The 26041-nt window shown below is 30.1% G+C and overlaps 1 protein-coding gene across 4 annotated transcripts in view; it reads left to right on the top strand.

Moving 5' to 3' along the window:
- LOC123269049 (tyrosine-protein kinase Drl) overlaps nucleotides 1–26041 on the top strand; it is a 238310-nt gene that overhangs the window by 179048 nt on the left and 33221 nt on the right. For all 4 annotated transcript variants that reach the window (XM_044734562.1, XM_044734568.1, XM_044734552.1 and 1 more), the window contains one exon: nucleotides 23577–23844. In XM_044734562.1, the coding sequence (XP_044590497.1) occupies nucleotides 23577–23844 (268 nt within the window). The remainder of the gene's footprint in view (nucleotides 1–23576; nucleotides 23845–26041) is intronic.

The raw sequence follows: 26041 nt of genomic DNA, 5'->3' as shown, positions 1-26041 counted from the left end.
TACTTTATGTTTGTTAATTCCCTATCAAATGTCTGTTTACTCGCGCCCGATTGATTTTATAAATTATCCGGGGCAATTACTATCGCATCAATTCGATTAAAAATAAAAATATAATCCGAAAATACAAACATAAGTACGTCGAATGTTTACATTTCAATATTATTTATCAATTATTTGAATTAAAATAAAGTGTTTTTTTCGGAATTACTCCGAAATTTTCCACTCTGTCAATATAAACTTAAAAATTTTTTATAAAGCTTAAAAAACTGCGTCGAATGCCACCAACCGCGTGAAAATCGGTTTATTCATTCAAAAGTTATTGCGATTTGAAAATTAAAAAAATAGTTTTTTATCAAACTTCTATCAAACTTTTGAGCTCGAAGACGAGCTCAAAACTTTTGGCGGGAAGTTGCAGGGATGGCCTTCAGGGTCAACCGTTTTCCTAATTTTTTTTTTATCATAATGGCAGTACTTTTATCTCAGATAAAATTTTATCTAGGATTGAAAAACTGGCCCTTAGTATTTAAAAAGATTTATTAATATTTAATAAATGAATATCAGATTTATTAAATACAAATAAATCATTTTTAATACCAAGAAATATTTGTTTCATTCTAAAAAGTGGTCTCTAATAAATGATTTGTTAACTTAAAAAATATTTTTTAATACAAATAAATCCTTCTATAAGTGTAGTAAATGTTTTTTTTTCAAAATAAAAATAAAAATCATAAATATATCAAACGTTTAAATCAATATATTAAAAAATATCCCGTAAAATCAATAAAATTTTAAACTAACTATTTAACAACTCAAAAGTGCCTTGCCTTGTATTAAAAAAAAATATTTGTGCTTAATTTTTCACGTCAACGTCAGTTCGTTGGTAGTTTTTTATATTTTTGTTGACACCCGACTGTGTAAAGAAACTTCATCGAGCGCGATAGACAGGACAAATAAAGGCGAGAAAAAAAATGAACAGGATCTAAAAAAAATAGTTTTGGCAGCCCGAGACAGCTGAGCGGATCAGTCGGGGAAATTGAAAATGTTGCTCCTTGTTTAAAGTTGCTATCGGTGGTTAGGAACCGAATGGTTAGGTGACCCTTCTGTTTTACACCACATGGCCTCTTTCAGAGGCTCGGTAGCTAAAGCCGTACGGTGTGGTACAATAATCGAAGACTCCCCCATCCCTCTGTACTGGTTGTGCTGAACTTATACTACACTACAAAAGTGTCCACAGACTCGACCTCCACTCCCATCTACCTATACCACTGGCAAAGCGGATACGTGTCGCTCTGTATAACGTATCTCTCCATTCTAGTCGCCTGCCAAAGAAAGCGGCTGCTTTCCACCTTCTATCAAAAGGTGTCCGTGTGTACTTTGTTATAATAGAGGGAGCATTATGCCATGTACGCATGCAAGATTTTTTTTTTTTTTTTTTTATAACGTCGTGCATCGTATGTCAACTTCACAAAGTACCAGGAGAAGAAGATGAAGCTAAAGAAGAATAAAAAAATTGAGAAAGTCAGAAAGAAAGAAATGCCACCCGTGTACCAAACGATTTTTTATTCTATCTTATACAAAACGTAACGAGAATTTAAATAAGACAAGCTTATGTTTAAAATATTTTAATATATTTTTTTACAAGTTATTTGTTGTTTATATATTTATTTAAAAATAAATTTAGCTATAAATATTAATATTTTAAAAAAGTTGTTGAATAAAAATAGGGAATAAATAAATTTAAAGGAGTTAATGTAAAAGATTTGTGAACAGGAGGAAAAATGCTGAAAAAATTAGTGTGAGTGGATTTGAGAAAAGTTGTGCATTCCTCCATTAATTTTCCACGGGAGAGTACTTCGGGTCGGTGGCCAGAAAGAAGAGGGAGGTGGCGAGAAAGATTGGTCTTACGAGTAGAGGAAAACTGTGGCAATGTATGTAGTAGTCTCAAGTAAAGCTGGTGGGTGTAGTCACGCTTTCAACGTCGGGTGATTGCGCTGTAGTAGGTGGCATTGAGCGATCATCTCATCTCGCGACGCAAAGTTAGATGAGGAAATTTGTCCCCGCGATAGGTTTGCTGATAGTTTGCTAACTCACGGTGAGTGTAACATCGGGGAAAGAGAGAGGAAGCTATTTTTGTTATATAAAAGCTTTCGGCGTGCGTTTGTCAAGGCTTTCCAGGCTATTATACTTTTTTAGGGCGCTGTATTTTATTCTTACGTTGAGTTATATCACTTGTTTTGAGTCTTATTCCTGTTCACACTCCAGCGTAATCGAGGAATGAATTTATGAAAGTATATATTGTTTTAAGAAGATCCACGCGAAGTACACACAGAAAAAAAAATTAATTTGATTCAAGAGAAAAATTCTTGAACCAAGAAAATGATTTTGAAGAGTTTCGTTGTCTTGAATAAAGATAAAAATTTCTTGAATCAAGTTGAATTTATTTAAACCAAGAAGAATTTCTTAGTTTAAGAATTTTTCTATTTAAATCAAGAAAAGAAAGTTCTTCAAATTTATTCACTTGATTCAAGTAAATTTTTTTTTCTGTGCACTCATAGAAGGATTAGTTTACAGTTAAAAATATTTGTTAATATTTAACAAATCATTTATTAGAGACCACTTTTTAGTCCTTAATAAATATTTCTTAGCATTTAAAAAGATTTATTAATATTTAATAAATGAATTTCAGATTTATTAAATACAAACAAATCATTTTAAATACTAAGAAATATTTTTTTAATACTAAAAAGTGGTCTCTAATAAATGATTTGTTAACTATTAACAAACATTTTTTGGTACAAATAAATCTTTCTATCAGTGTAGTCAAATTTTTAAAACTTCCTGAAAATTTGTAAATTCAATCTACGTAGCCTAATAATTAATAAAAAAAATTAAAAAACAGCGTTTCCGGGATATTTAATTAATGAAATAATTAGGTTTAAAAATTGTGATTTGTACATGTAAAATGTAGATTCCACCAGCCGTGTATTTGGTTAAGAATTTAATGCAATTAACGATTTTAAAAAAATTTTATTTTCATTGAATTTGATTGAAAAATAATAAGCTTCCGTTTAAAACAATAAAAAAGTAGCTTTTCGAACGTATTACAGAGATATTTTATATTTTTTATGATAAATTACAAGGAACTTCCGTTTTTAAAGTCTTGTATTTTGTAAAGAACTTGTCAACACCGCTTGCGCAGTTACCCGGCGCATAAGTAATCGCGGGTTTTTAAATGCTAGAAGATCTTAGATTTTAGTTAGACAGTAAACATAAATAAATTTGAAGGTTAGGGACACTCTTTTTGTGTTGTCAAGTGTATACCGGTAATTCAGAGTGCTATATTTTTTATCAGTCAATTAAACGTTAATAATTATTTAATGAGTAAATTATTGGGAAATTTCCCAAAAATGTTATTAATTAATTTAAAAATTAATTTTAAGATGCATAACAAAAGTATTATTTTTTATAGACATTCTTTACTCTAGGAGGGTACTTGGATCTCCTTGAATTTCATTTTTTTCTTTGTTTTTATAAATTTTTGAAAGTAATTTAAGTACTTTATTACGAGTATCGCACATTAATTAGTGTTTTATTGAAATAGTTAGTTGGGTTGCATCCAGTAGTTTTGAGAGTAGCTGTTGACGATCCACATGACAGCGTAGTATCTAATTACACACCTGTTCCAACGAACGGCAACATTAACGGCGCAGTGGGTAAACCGCGTTCGCAGATAGAAGCACTTGAAGGAAATCGAGTGGTTGCGAAAATTTAGACGCTTTAAATTAGTTGCAGCTTGGATGAACAACATAGTGCTTGCTTTTACATAAATATATGTATATATATATATATATATATATATATATATATATATATATATATATATATATATATATATATATATATATATATATATATAGGGATCCGCATAAATATGTATGTAAGTATATATTCCTCAGGATCAGTAGCTCATTTATCAAGTGAAGGATTTTGAATGTCTGGCCTACGTCTCGGTAGGATAAATTTATCGGTTTTATAATTAAGCAGGATCCGAACCCCGCGCAAGCAGCTACTGGCTTCCAAATAACGTACAGTAACTCCCGTTTAATTTATATCTTTTACTCGGCTTGCTGCACATTAAATTCATGACGACGAGACGTCGCGTATTATTGAACACAGAATGACGAGAAAAATAGTGAGTCTGGTTTGGTTTAGTTTAGTTTTTGGTGTCTTGTATCACTGAAAATTATACGGAAAGCTATATATTTAAAAAAAGGTACCGTTTAATTTGGAGCTTGTGAAAGTAATCTCGGATTTTGTAGTTTCCAATTACAATTCCAATCCCTAGTGAAAACCGCGATAATTATTTTTACGTTCTATCACTTCTCTTTTGTTCTTTTATTTATTTTATTTTACCCTTTGTTGAGTTTATTTCGCCGAGCAAGAGCGAGAACTATGGAGAAAAAAAAGAAAAAAGCTCCGACCGTGACCATTTGTAGTATTGAGATTTCGAGAGAAATAACCTGAAAAGGAAACTGTCAAGAGCATTAGAGATGGTAATTTAGACTCCTGTATTGATCAATCCAAGTTACTTTAATTAAACTGCGTTTTGAATTTACAGGGCTCTTAAATAAACGTTTGGGTTAACGCGCCGACGAGACTGCCACTGGAAATTCGAGACATTAAACACACTCACGTTTTCCACTAAGCTTTACTGTTATTCGTCAAAACGTACCTGCTTTTATATGTAAGACTCCGCCGTTATATTTTACAAGTAAACAAGATTTTCGAGCTTTTCCAACAAAGTGTTTCATAAATCTTCCGTCCTATAGTAACGATCTGCAATAAAAGCAAGTGAAGAATCAAAATTTTGATGTTACACAGAAAAAAAGCCAAGAAAATATTTTTCTTCATAATTATTTTCTTGAGCGAAAAAAAAGTTTTTTTTTGACAAGAAATTTCACTTATTCCAACAAAATTAATTCTCTTGCTTTAAGAAATAAATATCTTGATCCAAAAAAATTTATTTAAGTCAAGAAAATCTTGTTTTGAGAAAATTCAGCCTCGAAGCTCCAAAAAATTCAGTTCTTGATAGAAGTAAATTTTCTTGTCTTGAGAAAATTTCTCTCTCACTCCAAAAAATTAAATATAAAGATAGAAATAAATTTTCATTAATATTTTTATTGATTAACATGTCAAATGGAAAGATCAAATAATATTTCATAATTTTTTTTCATTCAATGTGTATAATTGCACGCTAAAATAATATAAAATGGGTATCAAATAGTCAAGAGAAAAATTTTCTCGAGGTGAGAAAATTTTTTTCTCACCTGAAGTAGGTAGCGCTGCTTCCCTAAAGTATCTAAAAATCTTGATCAAATATAAAAACTTTTTGTATCAAGTATTTATGATAATTTGAATTAAGAAAAAATGACTTCCACCAAGAATAGAATTTCTCAAAAAGTTTTTACTTCGGCCAACACAACTTCGGTCTTCCTTCAGGCACCTGAAAATTTTCTTGAGCCAAGAATTTTCTTCTCCAGTCAAGAAATTTTTCTTTCTGTGTACTTTTTAATATAACATCCAAAAGTAATTACTTTGATTAAATAAACATAACGTAATGTCTAAAAAAAATAAAATAAGAAAAATTTTATAAAGAAATAAGTCTGATGTAGATTTACTGGCAAAGACAACAAGATTTCTTGATTACGTTTTGGACAGTCTCCACAAAATGTTAAATTTTTTACTCAAACAGAATTCTCCACTTTTATTGCCGTAAAATCTAGGGAAATCCGGAAAAAATAAAACAATGTCCCACAATTCTCAGGTACATTATTTTTGAGATTGAAACATTTTTTGTATTAAAAAAAATGTTTACTTACGACACTGTTCCATTCTGCGTAGCTTTACCAGATTTATTGCTAATGGATTGTCATAGCATACAGTATTATTTCAAAACATATTTTTATATAAATCGCGATACATATTCAAGAGAAATAATCTGCAATAAACATTTCCAATTTACATAAAAATATTTAGATAAACAACAATTATTATTATTACCATCTAGAACATAAATAAAAACGAGTAACAAAATAACACCAGAAAACTTCATCACAAAAAGCAATTACTAACTAAAGCAAACTTTAAAAGCAGTAAATATCACAATATCCCGACTTACTCAAATTCAAACTCCCTTCTCTCTGTTGCTATGACCTCGACTGTTATTACACTAGCAACAACATACTAGATTCGACGAGTGAGTTTATCAAATGTGACAGCTAACACAACGCAAGGCGGCAACAATCCAACGTCACTTTGCATCCCCCCGTGTTTACGCAAGGATCCATGCGAAGCGACAAGGGTCAAATCTGCCGGACCTGGAGATCTCGACAAGGGACCAGACGTGAAACCACATCCTCCTCTCAGTCCTCACTTACTCAGTCTTCAGTACTGAGGAGAGCCTCAGTACTCTATACTCTTTGCTCTTTACCCTACGGCATACGAAGGAAACAAAGCTGCCGGCGAAACTTTTCTCTAACAAGCTCGTAATTACACCCGAAAACGATTGGATATAACAGAGTAGAGTAGAGTAGAGTAGAGTGTCGTGTGCTGAAATTGAAATCCAGGTTATTTAGTTCCCGAACCAACTCCACCTTTGCTCCGCTACTCATTACAAGTTTATCCCGCCAGAGGGCTTTCACACGCGTTGTTCTCTCGCACGTGATAAGCGTCATGAGTTTATATTATTCCTCTTAACAACGAACTTCTCTCCAGTATGAGTATGAATATCTTTCCTCGTGGATGCAGATAATGAGGACGAGAATGAGGAGTACCACCAGTTCAAAAGGACAAAAGGCATTATTGAGAATAGAAACAAAGTGAGATGAAATGATTGGCCCGGCTCTGAGTTTAGAGCTTGTTTTAACAGTCTGATGCTGCTCTATCCTCTGGGGAGGATGGACAGGGAGTTGCTATGACGATCACACCCCATCGAATTACACGAAAATTGCCCTACGTGCCTCCTTCCATTCAATTTGCTTTTGTGCCTCCTTCCCTTTCCTCTTTCTATCACACACGCTAGATACAAGCTACATCTGCATGATGATCCTTATCCTCTATGTCTATCTCTCTATTCTCTTCCATGTATACGACTTGTTTTGTGTACTTACCCCTCTCACTCTCGCCTAAAGCTCCGCATAACAAGTGAGAGGTTGGATTGAACTCATCGCGGAGCAATATACATATATTTATGTATATTGTATGGAGTACACATACATTAAAAGTTACTTTATACTTGTTAGGGGCTTCAGATGCACTGCAGATCGTATTAGATGTGTGCAAGTGTGGGTATAAACGTTTCTAAACTGCGTTTGATAAATTGCGAGTGAGCTATATGTAAAATGACACTACTACTAAACTACAATTACTGAAACGATGCTCCTGGCTGGCTGACTAGCTGACTGGCTTCCTTTCTATGTTTTATGTTATGAGCAGGAGTGTGTGAGTGTCTGTCAATGGCTTTGAGCTAGATATAACGCAGAGTTTCCGGAAGTGAGATGCGGATGGAATATAACGAGAAGTGTGCCAGCCGGAGAGACGTGTTAGTAATTACACTCGTGGTGCGGGATTTTGATAAGACTCCAGTGTTTGTTTAGAGATGTGTTTTGTGTGCATGAGTTTAAAGTAAATTTCGGTGTATTTGTGTTGGGAATTGTTCCCGCTTAAATCGCGTGATGTTTCGTCAGCGGTTTTACTGTCTTTGCTTACTTTTTTTATTAGGCAAATTTGATTACTCTCTATGTTTAATTAGCTCTTTAGTTAATTAATTATACCGGGTTTTAATGTTTTCAAGGAGTTATAAAGTTTTTATGGTCTTTTTTTATTAATTTTTAATTTACTTAATAGTCAAAGATTTCTCAAATATAAGCATTAGAAAAAAGTTTGGAAAATCTAAATATGCATGCCTTAAGCGCTTGTGTTATTTATAAATTTTTCAAAGTAAATAAAATATTCATCACAGAAAAAAAAATTGATTAAAAGTTATAGTATAATTCAACTCAAGTTCATTTGGATTTTTCCACGTAAATCGAGACTACATTACCGACATTCAGTATTATGATATAGTATGGATATAGTTTAAGCTGCCTTCAAGCTGTATTTAGAAAAAAAAATAACATATGGTTGCTAAAAGACAACAAAATTTCTCTCGAGACCAACCAAAAAAAATTTATTATAATTAAACGAAACGGTTTCAAGCTACAGTTTGTATTCCACGTGTTCGTAAATTAATGATGAATCAATTCGAAAAAAAAAAGAATGTAAAAATGGATTTTTATTAAAGTTATAGTGTTTACCCCGACAGTGATTTGTAAAAATATACACTACGGGCGCTTAAAAATCGCTTTTTATGTAATTATGTAAAAATAGTTAAAAAAATTTTTTAAATGATCAGTGATTATTTTTTTATCTGACAGTGTACTTTTTGTAGCATTTACATGCATATCATGTCTGTCAGATACAAATTATTGTGACGAAACACGGGATCTTGATTTTTAGGCGAGAGTAGAGCATACCTACGCTCACGCTTAAGGCATGCAATATTTTCTTTATAAAAAGTAGAAAATTTTAAGAAGCGTATCATTTTGCTGTCTTAGTCAAGATTTATATGAATTTTATTTTATGAAAAAGACTGAGAAGAAAATTTTCACCGTATCTTGAATGTCAACTTCATCATCTGGGATTCAAACTAAAAAAAAAAATGTTTGATTAATAGTGAAAAGTTTGGCTGGAAAAAAGTCAGAAGAGAAGTTAAACCAAGAGCAAAACTGAAGCGATCTTGATCCATTTTGTATGTCATTATCATTAAATCCTCATCCAATAAACCTGAATAGTCTAATGTAATTAACGATCGAGACTAATTGGTCTTTATCAATTATGTAAATGGTTCAAATATGAGCTAAAAGCTTGTCTCTATTTTTTGCTCTATTCAGATTTCTTGAATTGGTGCATTTTTATACAAACTGTTTTTATTTCAATTAATTTTTTAATTGGATCAGTTGTAAAATTTATTAAAAATTGAAGAAGTTACAATAATTTTTGCTTCAAAAGTAAATTATTTTTTGACAAATATTAATTAATTTTCTGTATAAAAAAAAATAATTAAATTATTTATCAAGATTGAAAATGAATAAAACACTAAAAAATAGCAATTATTATGGTTAGGTGTAAACACCAATTGATTTCAATTAAGTCGGATGAATCCAGTGGATTAATTGCCTGTACGTGTTACTCATAATCCCTATGGGTTGGTTGGCAGCGGGAGGCAGAAACACGGATTAAAAGATTATGTCTGGCAATATATATAGTTAAGTTGAGCTTGGTGAAAGTTGTAAGTCTGAAATAACTTTTACACAACAGGAGACTTTTTTTAGCGCCAGTCTTTTATTTATTCTTCACAAATGGAGGATACATCTTTCATGTATATCCCCGTAATGTTTTCACATTACGAGTAAATAACAGACCGAGTAGACACAGAATTCTACCCTTAGATTCTCAACACTTATTTCCCTCTTTAATCAACCCATGACATTCTGTTAATGCGTCCCTTGTCGGCAATTAACTAACATAGACCACAGCCAAGTGCACTCGGTTAGCTTTCACACAATAACAATAACAATAACAGCAACAGCCACAACTACAGCCCGTATAAAAGGTCGCTAAGTAAATTGATTGCGAAAATTATGGTCTTAATTTACTTTTGGTTTTATCCGATAAAATACAAAACACTTTTACAAATAGACTCTAGTGAATTGCTCTATCAACGCTAACTCAATTCCATTCTTTTCTACTTCACTCTATTCTATTTTTTCTCCTCTATTTAGTTTTTATTTTTTATTCTGCATTGACGAAGGATAACATGACTGGGATATTGTGTTTCTTTTTTTTTTATTTTTCGTGGCAGCATTTCCATTATCGTGGTTAAACGAAAAAAAAAAATTGTTAAAGAGAGCAGGGTCAACGAATTGACTATCGTGCGAGAAGTTCACCAGACCTTGAAAAAGAGTCAAACAAAAAAGAACTATTTTTTCTTGTTCTATCGACAGGAGCTAATTGATTTTTTTCACCGAGACAATAGACGTCGATCTGACGGTGAAAATTCTGTCTAATTTGGATGACCGTAGCTCTGCTATTACTACTAGACAGATTTTTCTCTTATTAAATGTAATATTAATTAAAAAAATATTTATCGAAAAATTGGATTCTAAAAATTTAATAATAAAATTTTTTCTGAAAAAATTTTATTCATGTAAAAAAAAAATAAAGTTGAAAATTACAGATCACTATTATTGTGAAAATTACCTCAGTTTTTATTTAAAATAAATTTATTTTCATGTTAAATTTATAATTTATATTTTAATTAAATTTCCATTGCTGACTTGAACAGATTGATCAATTAAAAAAGCAATACTATTTAAAAATTCAGCGGCAGTTAATTTTGAAAACACTGGAACAAGATTAATTGAGGAAAAAGTTTAAATAAATGAGAAAATAAAAGTGTCCTCTCTCAATCGGTCAATAAACTTGCTAGTGAATTAAATAAAAAATTTAATTACATTTTAAGTCAAATGGGATTTAATTTAGCAGAGTAAAGCTGCGTAATCACGTCTATCGATCTATTGTCGCAATATTATTACTCTATTTTTCCACAAACACGTACGCATAATTGAATTACCTCTTATAAATAATCGAAAGCATTTTATAATATTTCGAATAAATACGAGTGAATATTTTTCACTGTCTCTCGGCTATTTATAAATATAAAAAAAAAAGATAATTAAATTGAATCAATATTGGGAATTAATTTCTGCATATCATAAAATAAAATAAAATATTTATCTATCACATGTCAAAATTGAGCTAATAAAAAAAAAATATTTTATTCTGTTGTTTGTTGAGCTCATAATAAATTACAAAATAATTAGTGACTAAAAAAAGCTTTGATGCAATTGAATTTTTGTATAATTTAAATCTTTGACGGAATGAAAATAAGGAAATAAACAGCGCGATTAATAAATTCGTATTAAAATTCCAGTGAGCAAGTATGATTTTCCGATCCCAATTTTATCGAACGTGCTTTACATTTAAAACGGATTACTATCACACACGAAGCGTGGGAGGATGTGTGGATAAATATAAACGTGAGTAGAGAAACGCAAAAGGTATAACCGGAGTATTCTCATGAGTGCGATAAAGAGTGATAGAGACGGAAATAGAGAACGGGTGAACGGAGAATGATTGGTCGACAGCTTATTGCTTATCACGAGGCTGCCAGGAGGGGCGCTTTTGGTGGCTGTTCGTTCGATTGTCGCGTATTAACGGTCTAGAGTATTATATTGCGTGCGTTCGCCGCTACAAAGGACCTGAATTTGCTTACACCCAGACGAGAGAGAATCTAGGATCAGGGTTTAGTTCAGTTATACAGAATAGAACCTGAGTTGGGAAGTTTAATGCAAGGGATGTTGTGAGACGCAGTACTCTAGACCAACTCTAAGGACTAGAATAAACGTAGACGTAGACGTAGACACAGATATAGACGTTGAGAGTTGTATTACGACACTCGTTAACACACGCAAGCAATAAAGACTGATAGTGATGAGAGACCGAGTGTTACTGTGGAAATTACTCGATTCACTCTACTCGCACGCGGTCTCACTCCTATCCGGACCAACTCTGTCTCCCAGTGACGAGTGGAGCGAAATTCGGAGCTGGGGGTGTATTGCGTTAGCGCCGAGGGTGCAAACAACCTCTTGTCTCTCGAGTACAGTCGGGCTAATAATTAAACCGTTAAAAGTACTCGCTGAAGCGCGTCAGCCCTATATCAGTTTCTATTAAATTTTCATTTTGGAATTTAACTCGCGAGGTTTATCAATCTATTTTTTCATTAAAAATTTATTTTTTTTTGTTGTAGCTCGGAAAAAACACACAATGTCTGAGTTTTATAAATATCTTTGTAAAAACAATTTTAATATAAGATTTTTCCATCGAAATTATAACCTAAGAAAATAAATGACGTCAAATCGAGAGTTGTTAGTAAATTTATCTACACGGAAAGAACAATAACCCACTGTACATCCTCGTATAGCATACTCCGTGGTATTTGTAGTAAAAAAAATTTAAGACTATAGTCAATATCCTTCAAAGTATACTAAATTATTTTTGGACTGTACTCAGTGAAGTCTCCGATTTAATCGATTAATTTTTCTGGTTATATCGCGTAAAACTTCACGGGATATAATCTGAAAAATTATTTCGTGTAAATTAAATTATACTCTGTTGAAATTTAGATTATGCCCACGGTGACTCCGCCAATTTTTTTTCTAGCGCCTGCGCACTTAGCATTATTATATCTATTATGTATTTTAAATATTAGGTTAGTTAAATATTGTTTTAAATAATTATTACATATATCAAAAACATTTAAGGAGCATTAAAGCACAATTTTTCCGATAATTTGGGGTTAAAAAATTTTTTTTTCTTTTCTTAGACTCTTCGAACTTAAAAATGTTAGGCTAAGAAAAAAATATTTTTACATATCAAAATATATAAATAGTCACACACTCATATAATTCACTGATTATATTTTAATTAATGTCCAATAAGCTGATTGACTATAACTCACAAATTATAAACAGCACTTTACGCACAGGCCCTAGAAAAAAAAATGGCGAAGTCACCGTGGGTATAATCCAAATTTCAACCGAGTATAATTTAATTTACACGAAATAATTTTTCAGATTATATCCCGTGAAGTTTTACGCGATATAACCATAAAAAATAATCGATTAAATCGGAGACTTCACTGAGTACAGTCAAAAAATAATTTAGTATACTTTGAAGGATATTGACTATAGTCTTAAATTTTTTTTTCACTACAAATACCACGGAGTATACTATACGAGGATGTACAGTGGGTTATTGTTCTTTCCGTGTACACTGAAAAAAAGATTAACTTGATTCAACAGGAAAATTCTTAAACCAAGAAAATAATTTCGAAGAGGGTAATTGTCTTGAATAAAGACGAAAAATTTTTGAATCAAGTAAAATTTACTTAAACCAATTAAAAATTTCTTAGTTTAAGAATTTTTTTATTCAAATCAAGAAGATAAAGTTCTTCAAAATTATAAACTTGATTCAAGAACATTTTTTTTCTGTGTATTGATACAATCAAAAAGGTCAATAAATAATTATTTTATCATCAATTTTGAGCCGTAGGATGTAATTAGTTTTATGAATTGTTGTTTTTTATTTAAATAACTTTTGAAATTTTAATTTAAACATTATTAAAATTAATATCTAAATATTGATATCGAAATTTTAATATTTAAAGTAAAATGTATTCTTTTAATGCACGTAAAAAAGAAAAATTACATTATATAATGTAACGTAGCGCTCCATGATGAAAAGTGGAAAAATTACAGTTTCAGATTATAATTATTACACACTGATTAAAGGATTTGATTATAGTTAAAAATATTTGTTAATATTTAACCAATCATTTATTAGAGACCACTTTTGAGTTCTTTACAAATATTTTTTAATTTTTAAAAATACTTATTAATATTTAATAAATGAATATCAGATTTATTAAATTTGTTTAATACTAAAAAGTGGTCCCTGATAAATGATTTGTTAACTATTAACAAATATTTTTTAATACAAATAAATCCTTTTATCAATGCAGATTTTGTAAGAATTACATTGTAAAATGTAAATATTACATTGAAAGCTCTGAAAATTAACATTCAAAATTTGAATTCAGAAAAATGTTTATTCGTACTGTAATTTTTCTAGTTTTGAATATGACGGGACACTTATTACTATTTATAATGTAATTTTTCAAGTTTTCTTTTTTCCATGAGTTAAAAATGATTTTTTGCAAAGACGAAATATCTGCACGTCAAACAGAATATCTTAATAATTGTAATCAAACTTTTATAATTAAAATAGAAATTGAGGTTGTGTAAATTTATATTTTACAGATGGTCCAAAGTTAGTGTAAATAGAATCTTCTTGACTCATCCCTTAGTTCAAAATTTCAGCTATTTACTTTTCTATAGTTATTAATAAATAACTATTCAAAAGTTAAAAATTTCATTTTATTTGGAGTAAAATAAATTACAAATTTTTTATGATTTAAATTTACAATTATTTTGCGGCTAATTATATAACTTATAAATAAAATAAAAAATCATTTGTGAAAAATTTGAAAGCTTTAATTATGTGTATATTTAATTTATTAATTAATAATATAAAATTATTTTTTAAAAAATAAACTGATGATATAAATAATAATTTATGACTGTTGAGAATCAATGAGAATAACAGTGACAATGACAATGACATTGTATGTAAACCGAAAAGCGCGGTTTCGTTTAAACCACGTAAACGCGCTCGTATAAAGTATAATAATTAATCCACGTCATCCGATGACTGCGGTCGCAGTTGATTTGCCCGTAGGGTTACTCTAAATAATCCCTGGAAATTTTCGTGTATGCAAATGACGGGCCGACGAGGGAGAGACACCGCGCGCATAATTTATGCTAACTTTATTATTATTTGCCAAACTATATTATATATATTTTCTACGATTTATCCCTTCTTGTCTATGGATTGTTTGTCTGATCGATACCAAAACATCCGCTTGAATGGTTTATTGTATTCCTTGATTTATTCTCTTCCATCTTCAGCAGACCCCGATTGTAGTAAACTCAAATTCAAACGACAATTTGTTCAATTTATTTACCAGTTTCTTTAAAATCCGATTAATTTATTGACAAATTTGAATACTTGAAAAATAGAATTTTCATCGGAACATTTTTCAACTTCAATTTATCCGTAGTTTATAAAATAATTTTATGAGAAACAAAAGTATTTCAATGTTATTTACTATTTCAAACAAACATATTTATTTTCTTGAATGAAGTTAGTAGTAAATTCAAAATCACCGCTCGAGAAATCTACTTTCATGTCAATGACACTTGAGATAAATCGAAAATTTATTAGAGAATAAAATTTGTTTGATCTGTTACTTCCAGCGTTTGATTTTATTATTCTCAAGTGAAAAAAAAAATGAAATAGCACGGGTGTACATGACCATTGAGAAATAAATATTTTATTGAAATATTACAGGGTCTCAAGTGTAGTAGCTATACACCGTTGTGAGTTCTCGCGTGTCCCTGAACAATCCACGAAGAGATGCCGAAACACACGAAGACCCCGGAGAATTTAGTTCCCTTAATTTTTCGTAGGCAGTATGTAATGTGTCACGCGACGTATGGCGTATAAGAGTGTATAATGCACAAGTTTGTTGCTTCAGCATAGTGTATTAGGATGTCAAGATACGTCGATGTAGACTGACAATATTAGATGAATAAAAAATAATTCAAATATTCATGAACACTCACGAGCCTCTCGAGACTTGAAAATTTTCTGTTATTTATAATTATAAAAATAATAATTATAATTATAATTATAATAAAAATTATTACTACAATAATAATAATAATAATAATAATATTTATAATTATAATTTCAGAAAAAAAAAAATTACTCAGAATAAAAATAATTTTCATAAAAAATTTCCTCAACAAAATGAAATTTGGATTTGTAATCCAAAAATAATGTATACACCGATAGAAGGATTTGTTTGTATTTAATAAACTTTATTAACTATTAATAAATATTTATTAAATCCTATGATGTTAAAAAATCATTTATTAACAGCTAATAAAGTTTATTAAATACGATTTATTAAATGTTAATAAATACTTGTTAACAGTTAACAAATATTTATTAAGAGTTAATAAGTAATTTATTAAGTAAAATTTATTAACTGTTAATAAATATTTATTTAGAATAAAAAGCAAAAATAGCAATTTTCTTTTGACACTTTTTATAACTCTATAGCTGGAATACATGATAATAATTCATTTAATATTGCATGCCTTAAGCGCGAAGCGCGCAGGTATGCTCTACTCTCGACTAAAAATCGTGATTTCGATTAAAACGTGATTTTCATAATTAAAACGAAAAAAATTATGGATAAAAAGCATATTGAAATCAATAATAGTAACTACAGAACACATTAAAAAAAATTTTCTTATCGATTAAATAAGATTTATCAGAAAAAACTCGTTTTTCTGATGAATTAAATGAATAAAAGCGTGGTATTCACGGGAGCACTGGACTTGATAACACCACAACTTTGTCAAAAATCACTTTTACGATTTAATTTTTTTTTTGTTTTATTCCTGAGGAAGTTTATCAAAACCCTTGTGAAAATTGCGTGTCAAAATAATTCCGTTTCAATACAGTTAATTTTTTTTGATTGTCAGTTTGGTGACTTTTTCTGCGATTTCGGCAGCCATATATATTATTTTTCATAAACAGAATTGAAATAACTATAAACAAGCAGAAACTATACATACATGATGGTATAATTACTATCTGTTTTATCATCTGTTAAAATTTTTCTTCAGTTCGACTTACAGAGGGAATAATACTACTCGCGGGAAAATTCAAATTAAAAACGAATAATTTTTATGATCTAAATAATTTATGTATGACATGAGCGCTTAAGGCATGCTCATTTGGATTTTCCAAACTTTTTAAAAATATCAAAGATAATTATGAGCTGTGATAAAATTTGGTATTTTACAATAAACGTTATTATAATGTATTATAATTAATCCAAATAATTTATTATGACGATTTTTGTTTATAAGCAATCTTCATATCATATGACATTGCAAGCCAAACAAATTCACTCAATAAAATATTTATTAACTGTTAATAAATATTTGTTAATTATTAATAAATACTTATTAACTATTAATAAATGTACTTTTCTCCCAAATGAATATTTATTGAATACTAAAAAATATTTATTAAAATTTAATAAATTGAATAATTGTTTTCAAATAAATTAAATTATTAATAGTTAATAAATCCTTCTATCAGTGTATGCTCGAGATAAATAATTGAGTGAGTCGGCTGTAAATAAAAAAAAAAAAGAGCTGCCTTGATTTTTTGACTGTATTTTACGACAGAGTATCTGATGAGGGAAAATAAGTATCAGACACTGAAGTAAAGTAGCAAAAATAAGTATTGAATGTCACATTCCAGGCATGTCGAATTTAGTTCCGAATCGTTTATGTCAAAGACACCTCGATTAAATTTCCAACAGCTAAGGGAGGAATTTCGTCATCATTCCGTAACAGTTGTAGGTAAAAGCTCGTTGAGAAGAGAAGAAGAAGCCGGAGTTTTAGAGTTGGTTCGCGAAGTAAGGGACAAAGAGGAGAGCCAGAAGCCCGAGAGCGGGAATGAAATCAAAGCGTGAATTCGCAACTTTCATTTCATTTTTACAAAGAATGGGAATAAGGGAGAAACCAATGGCATGTCGTTATTGCACGCGGCCAAAGAATGAAAATAAAAAAATAAAAGTTAAAACGGTAAAACCTTTGCTCCCCTTGTCAACCTGATTTTTTACGCTTTTTATCATTTCTTTTGGTATGTTTTTTATTTTTTGACTCGACCACGGACAAACCGCTGTCCGAAATGGGATAAAATGATTCTGGTCTTTTTACTACCGACTACAACTAAACTGCTCGCTCTCACTCACGCCCCCCACGCTCTGATCTCATTCTGCCAGAAATTACTTTCTGAAATCGTATTAAAAGCTCTCCTACCGTGAATAATATCAAAGTTTGTCAGTGACATTTATTAAAAAAAAAAATAAAAAAGAAAATCTAGTTTTATCGCAATTAAAAAGGTTGAAGAATTTCTGGGATTCTTTTAATTGAATTCAATATTTGATTAATTTTTTTTACTTTAAAACTGCAGTTTTTTTTTTAATCAGAAAGATTTACTGTTTAATTTTAAATCAGAGTTAAATTTATCTACTGATAGAAGGATTTATTAACTATAAATAATTTAATTTATTTGAAGACAATAATTTAATCTATTAAATTTTAATAAATATTTTTTAACATTCAATAAATATTTATTTGGGAGGAAAGTACATTTATTAATAGTTAATAAATATTTATTAATAGTTAACAAATATTTATTAACAATTAATAAATATTTTGTTGAGTGAATTTGTTTGGCATGTAATGTCATATGATATGAAGATTGCTTATAAACAAAAATCATCATAATAAATTATTTGGATTAATTATATTACATAATAATAACGCCCGTGTAAAAAAAAATCGTCTTAAAATTGTCGTTCGTTTAAGATCTTAAACGTGACACAAACTGACTATTTTAAGACTCTTTTAAGACGCCAAAAAAAAAAATTCCGAGAGCAGATTTTTGAAAATTTTGTTCTTGAATTTGTTGTGAAAATTAATTTTTAGGAATATTTCAGACGATTTTACGACTTTCTAACCGCAATATTTTTGAGTAAGATGTTTTTAAATTGAATTTAAAATTGTTAAAAAATTATTATCTGACTATTTTAAGACTTTTTTCAGACGTTCCGTTTTAATGTTCCGGGGCTCTGTCGCTGTTAGCTCATCTTAAAATAGTCTAAATTTTTTTTTAAGATTTTTTTAGAACTAATTTAAGATAATTTTAAGACAATTTAAAGACGCTCCATAATAATTTTCCGGATCTGTCACTGTGATGTCATCTGAAAATAGCCTAAAAATTTTTTTAAGACTATTTAAAAATTATTTTAAGACTTAAATCTTAAAATAGTCTTAAAAAAATCTTAAAATCGTCTTGAAAAGATCTTAAAATAGTCTTAAAAAAGTCAAAATAATTATTAAAAAATTTTTAGGCTATTTTAAGATGATTCCACCGTGACAGCTCCAGAAAATCATTATGGAGCGTCTTTAAATTGTCTTAAAATTATCTTAAATTAGTTTAAAAAAATTTTTTTTTTAAAATTTAGACTATTTTAAGATGGGCTAACAGCGACAGAGCCCCGGAACATTAAAACGGAACGTCTTAAAAAAGTCTTAAAATTGTCAGATAATAATTTTTTAACAATTTTAAATTCAATTTAAAAACATCTTACTCAAAAATATTGCGGTTAGAAAGTCGTAAAATCGTCTGAAATATTCCTAAAAATTAATTTTCACAACAAATTCAAGAACAAAATTTTCAAAAATCTGCTCTCGGAATTTTTTTTTTTGGCGTCTTAAAATAGTCAGTTTGTGTCACGTTTAAGATCTTAAACGAACGACAATTTTAAGACGATTTTTTTTTACACTGTCGTTTATTGTAAAATATCAAATTCTATCACAGCTCAAAATTATCTTTTACATTTTTAAATATTAAAAACGTTAATTTATTTAGTGAATTTAATTATTATCATGTATTCCAGCTATAGGGTTATAAAAAGTGTCAAAAGAAAATTGCTATTTTTGCCTTTTATTTTAAATAAATATTTGTTAACAGTTAACAAATATTCATTAACCATTAATAAATATTCGTTAACAGTTAATAAATTACTTATTAACTGTTAATAAATATTCATTAAATCCTATGATGTTAAAAAATAATTTATTAACAGTTAATAAAGCTTATTAAATATAAACAAACCCTTCTATCAGTGTCTGTTAAGAATGATTATTTTAAAATACTGAACAACTAAATCGCTGTTACATCAATGGAGATTTTTTAACAACGTTAGCAAAGTTGGTAATAGTATTAATAATAATAATGATGATAATATTTGGGTGCAGTATACAAAAGTTTGTTGAGTACACAGAGGAGCTCGAGGGGTTGTTATGGATATAAAAGGATGAGAGCAAACCCAGTGTAGAAGGGGAAGGGGCAGTTGGGGTAATTTTAGAGGTGAACGAATACCAGGACGGGGGGATTGAAGTGCAAGTGGAGGTTGAAAGCTTGTTCATCGGGCGCCGGAAATGGCTGGCTCCACAAAAGTAGTATGAGTAGTCCTACTACTACACAGGAAGTAGTCTAAGTAAAAGTACAAGTAGTAGTAGTAGTAGTAGTCGTAGCAGAAGTAAAAGAGGTATAGAGGTATAACGGACGCTCAGCGAGCAAACATTTTTACGCTATTACTGAAATTCGAGAGTGGATATTAAGCAAACGCTTGGAGCTGCAGAAAATCACCGAGGAGTGCAGCGCGTACAAGCAATCCTTCAATCTTTTCCTGCCATAAATCGATTCGAGGATTCAACAATTTTTCTACGTGATGATACTACCCAGCAGCATTTTAAATGACTTTATAATTTGATTTGTAGCAAGTGTATCCGGCGAAAGGGACTAAAACAAACTGCAAAAAGTATAATATATTGTGAGAACTTTTTAGTTTGTTTTTTTAAACTTTTTTTCAATAGCAGAGAATAAAAAGAATTTTTAGCACAAGTAGTTTGTCTCTTTGTCTCTTTTGCAAACGAGACTTGAGACGGGAACCTGAAGGCTTCTCTGTAAGTTATTTTCTTGGGGAATATAAATTTTCCGTCTTCACGTGTCGTCTTGGGGTAATACATTTCGGTGAGCTGGTCTTGTTGGTCTGTATGTATATCTAAGCGTATGTACAGACTCAACCGAGAATTTAAGCTAACAGACTCGATACTGGTTGATAATAATTCAACCAGTCGACACATAACTCACTATCGATCGATATTTAAGCCAACGAGTTATCGAATTTTCAATGGCTATCCCCATTATATATTCATCATTTACTACTACCGTAATTGGATATTCAAAACTGATTCCGTTCGATTTACGTCCTACTAAATTACTCCTCCCGAGTTATTATTTTTTTTATCTGCCAATATTTGCTGATGACGAATATCAGTTGATCGATAATCACTATCAATTATATCTGGTTCATTAATTTAATGATTAAAGTGTATCCAGATAGATAGTATCATCCATCAATGTACAAAGATAATGACGCTCTATTATGATTTATAATTATGTTAATTATACAATTTAAATCATCTATATTATTAAAAGAATAAACGAAATTTTGTTTCCAAAAGAGTCATATGATAAAATCGGTTTTTTTAGTGAAATTCAATGTCATTGAAAAGGGCTTAACTTGAATTTGTCCCTTTTCAAGGTTTCATATCATTCTCACCAATAGTCAATTTATTATCAGTATTTAGGCTGAATTTCAAAATGCGCTATCTCTAGATACATAATTAAGAAATTACCTTGTATCTCGTGAACTATTGAGATTTTTAAAGATATAAACTCATCTCGATGTTACATTTATCAAGACCTTTCATTTGAGTACCCACATCAATTTTTCATATATTTATATTTATTATATATATGTAAATATGAAAAATATAACAAAATGCACGTGGGTACTCAAATGAAAGCTCATGATGAGTGTAACATCGGAATGAGCTTATATCTTTAAAAACCTCAATAGTTAAGAAAGTACAGAACAATTTTAAGAAATGGCCTTATATCTCATGAACTATTGACATTTTTAAAGATATCAGCTCATCCCGATGTTAGACTCATCAAGACCTTTCATTTGAGTACCCACATCAATTTTTCATATATTTATTTACATTATGTATATGTATATATGAAAAATATATCAAAATGTATGTGGGTACTCAAATGAAAGCTCTTGATGAGTATAACATCGGGATGAGTTTATAATTTTAAAAACGTCAATATTTAAAAAAGTACAGTGCAATTTAACATAATTAAGAAATGACCTTGTATCTTGTGAACTATCGACATTTTTAAAGATATAAGCTCATCTCGATGTTACACTCATCAAGACCTTTCATTTGAGTACCCATATCAATTTTTCATATATATATATATATGTATAGATATGAAAAATATATCAAAATGCATGTGGGTACTCAAATGAAAGCTCTTGATGAGTGTAACACCGAGATGAGCTTATATCTTTAAAAACGTCAATATTTAAGAAAGTACAGTGCAATTTAACATAATTAAGAAATGACCTTGTATCTTGTGAACTATCGAGATTTTTAAAGATATAAGCTCATCTCGATGTTACACTCATCAAGACCTTTCATTTGAGTACCCACATCAATTTTTTATATATTTATATGTATTATATATATGTATATATGAAAAATATATCAAAATGTATGTGGGTACTCAAATGAAAGCTCTTGATGAGTGTAACATCGGAATGAGCTTATATCTTTCAAAACATCAATAGTTAAAAAAGTACAGTATAATTTAACAAAAGTCATTAATTTAATAAAGCAAAATTTTATTTATTTATAATTCACAAATTACGGCAGTCACATAGTGACTGCAACGTTGCTTGTCTATTTTTAATCGTCTAATTAATTTTATTTTATAATTTAAAAGATTTATATCTCTACTGATTTGAATCCTCAATTACAAACACTGAAAAATTAATCTAAATTGATTTTAATGACACCATTAGCATAGAACGCCTAAACTGTAATTAGCATAATAGCCAGCATTAAATAATCTAAACAAATAAATTACTCAAAAGTAGTTATATCCCGTTTGTCATATAAATAGAACAATCCGCATTAAAATAAAATATTCTACCGTATTATGTTTTAGTATTGCATTAAAACACAATCAGAGTTGATCAATATCAAAGCATAATTGAAGAAAATAATTACATCACCGCCGAGTCTCGCAAACATTTAATTCAGCATTATCAAACATCACTAACAATTTCAGCATTGTTTAAATTCGACGTGTAAACACGTCACGAAATACTAAAAAAAAAAAAGCAACGTCACACAAGGGGAGACTGCATGGAGTATTTGAATGCAGAATTGACAATGTATCAGCGCACAGCCTAACCCTATTATTTATGTCACCTCGTAAAACTTGTGGCGTGTCATGAGCTCATACTCGTCGCTAACTCTCTCCTTTTCTCTTCTCTATTCACTCATTCGTCTCCGTTGTTTATTACTTAAATTCAGTCTGTAATGTCAACGCAACCTCATGAATTTTCTCCTTTATCCATTCAAATGTACCGACAGTTATATATTTATATATTTATACATAAGCAACGATGTTGGGAGTCGTAACGAAGGATTGTAGCCGCCATAAACTCAAAAGTTAACCAATGAGTTTATATTTCGTCAATATAAAATTATTTTTATTTCACTTGCAAAGTCATGCTAAAATTCGCTGCATGCGTGCGTTATTTTTCTGTATGATTTTATTTAACGTGACTTGTAAAAAAATATATATATAAATAATCAGCAGAATTCTGGATTAGGTATTACGTTACGTAACTAAGCATTTGCACTTGCGTAGGAGTGATAAATAAATATTAAATCCTGGACACAAAAGTACGTTCCACATATTGTGTTATTTTTTCTTATCACGGAGGGACTTTTATCAGCTAATAAATAAAGAGCATTGTTGTGGTACTGCCAAAAAGATACGGGGATAAAGAAAGAGGTTAAAAAACTTTTTTTTCCACATTAATTATATATTTTTTTCCGTGATAAATTCAGATAGTGTTTAATTGAGCTATTAATCATGTCGCTATATGACTTATTCTAACTGAGATATTTTTTATGAATTTATTACAGCTCCCGTACTCTATGGAATTAGATTACGATGTTGTGGGAGTGCAAGGTGGTAATCCCGAGGCGGTGGCACTGCTACGACCGCAAGTAAATGTCTCAGCCAAAGGCCAAGTTCCAACAACACTTCAAGTCTTTAGAATACGTATTCCATGCTCGGGTTTACTTAGCGCTGAAATACCGATGGCGTTACGGCTCAATATTTCGGCGCCTCCTGGTACTAAGTATAACGATACTACTTTGGTGTTTAGAAGGAACAAAATTTGTCTTAAAGGTAAAAGTTATATTTATTTATTTAAATTATTTTGATGCCACGGCATTGGCTGAATGGCAAATATGTACAATGATAGTTTATTTAAAGTACATATTTAATTTATGTAGTAATTGCACGACTCATGATGCGAAGCATCAGAGAGTGCTTTACGATCGAAAAATTTTTTTCGCCTCATTTTGGCGGCTATTTTTATTATTATAGTCTTGTTAGTTCACGGAATCAAGATATTTTGCATACTATTGTCGAAATAATTTAATAGAGATTAATTTCATACTTTTTAAAAATTGATTTACTGCAATAGAATTGGAAAAAAACACCAAAATAGGTCAAAAAATTTTCCTGTCCGTCATGTGTGAAACCCGGAAACACTGTAACTTGTGAAAAAATCCATTATTTGAGTTAAATTTTTTTTTTCAAAACGGTATTCTTGGTTCAAGATTTTGGCTCTTGAGTCAAGTTGATTTTTTTTATCGGTGCTACGTTGCATTATATACTGTAATTTTTCGAGTTTTCTTTTTTCCGTGTGCTATTCTCTCTTATCTCCTAATGTCCGATGGTTCTTCCTCAAAAAGATTTCTCTTTTTATTTATTTATTTAATTAATTTTAAAAAATTTCAATTGGATTTGAAATTTTAATAAACGTTCACCGACAAATAAATTTTATGAAAAGAGAATAAATAAAAAAAAAGCATGATAATAACAAGTAGCAAGTATAACAAGAGTAAATATTTAAGTTAGTAAGTCTTGAGATGAATTATTAGTTTGTAGAATAAGTTTATAAAGGTAATCGATCAAGTGTAAATATTGTCCGAAATATCTTGGAGCTTTTCAATTACTTATAAAAGCCCCGGGGTATTCTCGGATACTTTTAGTGTATGATAGAGGGAGCCTCAGTAGTGGTATAAGTATTAGTAGGGTCCAGAAAGCCAAGAATCCTTAAATTTTTGCTAACCCGGCGGCGTCTTAACCCTCACCAGGATGTTCCGACGTTATTTACGCTTATACTCAGTACCAGTACCAGCGCTAGTACTCCATTCCTCTCCTCTTCGGGTGGGTCTCTTGATCTCCGACGACGCCCCTTGATCTTGATGCTCGATGGCTTCGAGAGTCGGATCTCTTTCATTAAATCCCGCCGACGAGATTCAATTTTACCTCACGGATTGCTTTTCCCTGTTCCGTCTCGCCTTGTAACCGGATCCGTTTCTACCGAGTCTTTCGCGAACTCAAATCTTCCCATCGCTGTCGTTGTGCCGGGTGATGCGACACGACAATCACTTTTATTTTATTTTTTATTTATTTCCCCCCCCCCCTTCGATTTTTATTTTTGTTTTTTCCCTTTACTTCTACTTACTTTTATCTCATCATTTCCAACTGTCTAGTCATCTTTCGACATTCGATACTTTATTCAATTTTCAAGTAATAAATCGAATTAAATAAAAAATTCATGACTTAAATCGAATTAAACACTCGGCTTAAGGTGGTTCGAGCGAATCTAATGTAAAAAATAATTTCTAACTTTGAGCTTTGAAATTAAGTATACGTATAAATATATACACTATAAAAAAAGCGGTGTTAAAATGGACTCATTTTAACACCGCTATGTAACACCTGTGTATTAACACCGGTGTTGCGGTGCTCTTTTGCGGTGTTAAAAATCCGGTGTTAAACCGGTGTAATACCGGTGTAACAGTAGAATAAATTTACACCATATCGGAGTATGAATATTACATGATCCATAAAACACAATTAATATTCAATATTTATCAAATTGAGACAAGAAACATTTATTTAAGAATTTTCAATTTATAAAATTACTCAGAAATCGATTTAATGAATGTTATACAACAAGTTAAATAGTATTTACAATATTAAATGTTTAGGAACAATATAATAATTATTTTTATCATAACCATGATGTTTCTCATAATATAATGGATGTTTTAAATATGACAAATCTACAGCTGTGCAAAAATAAATTATCTATATGAAAATCATTTAAAAGACGTTCAAAATTGTCGTAAAATTGTTCTAAAAATGTTTCAAATTTGTTGTAAAAACACTCTAAAACTGTCCAAAAAATGTTCCAAAATTGTCTCAAAAATATCCGAAAAAATGTCTCAAATGTATTCAAAATTTGTTCTCAAATAGTTAAAAAAATGTTTTAAGATTATTCAAAAAAGGTTCCACATAAGATTTA

This window comes from Cotesia glomerata, linkage group LG1 (genome assembly GCF_020080835.1).
Source record: "Cotesia glomerata isolate CgM1 linkage group LG1, MPM_Cglom_v2.3, whole genome shotgun sequence".
Classification (NCBI taxonomy): domain Eukaryota; kingdom Metazoa; phylum Arthropoda; class Insecta; order Hymenoptera; family Braconidae; genus Cotesia; species Cotesia glomerata.
The sequence above is the reverse complement of the archived record's forward strand: the minus strand, read 5'-3'. Positions and strand labels throughout refer to the sequence as shown.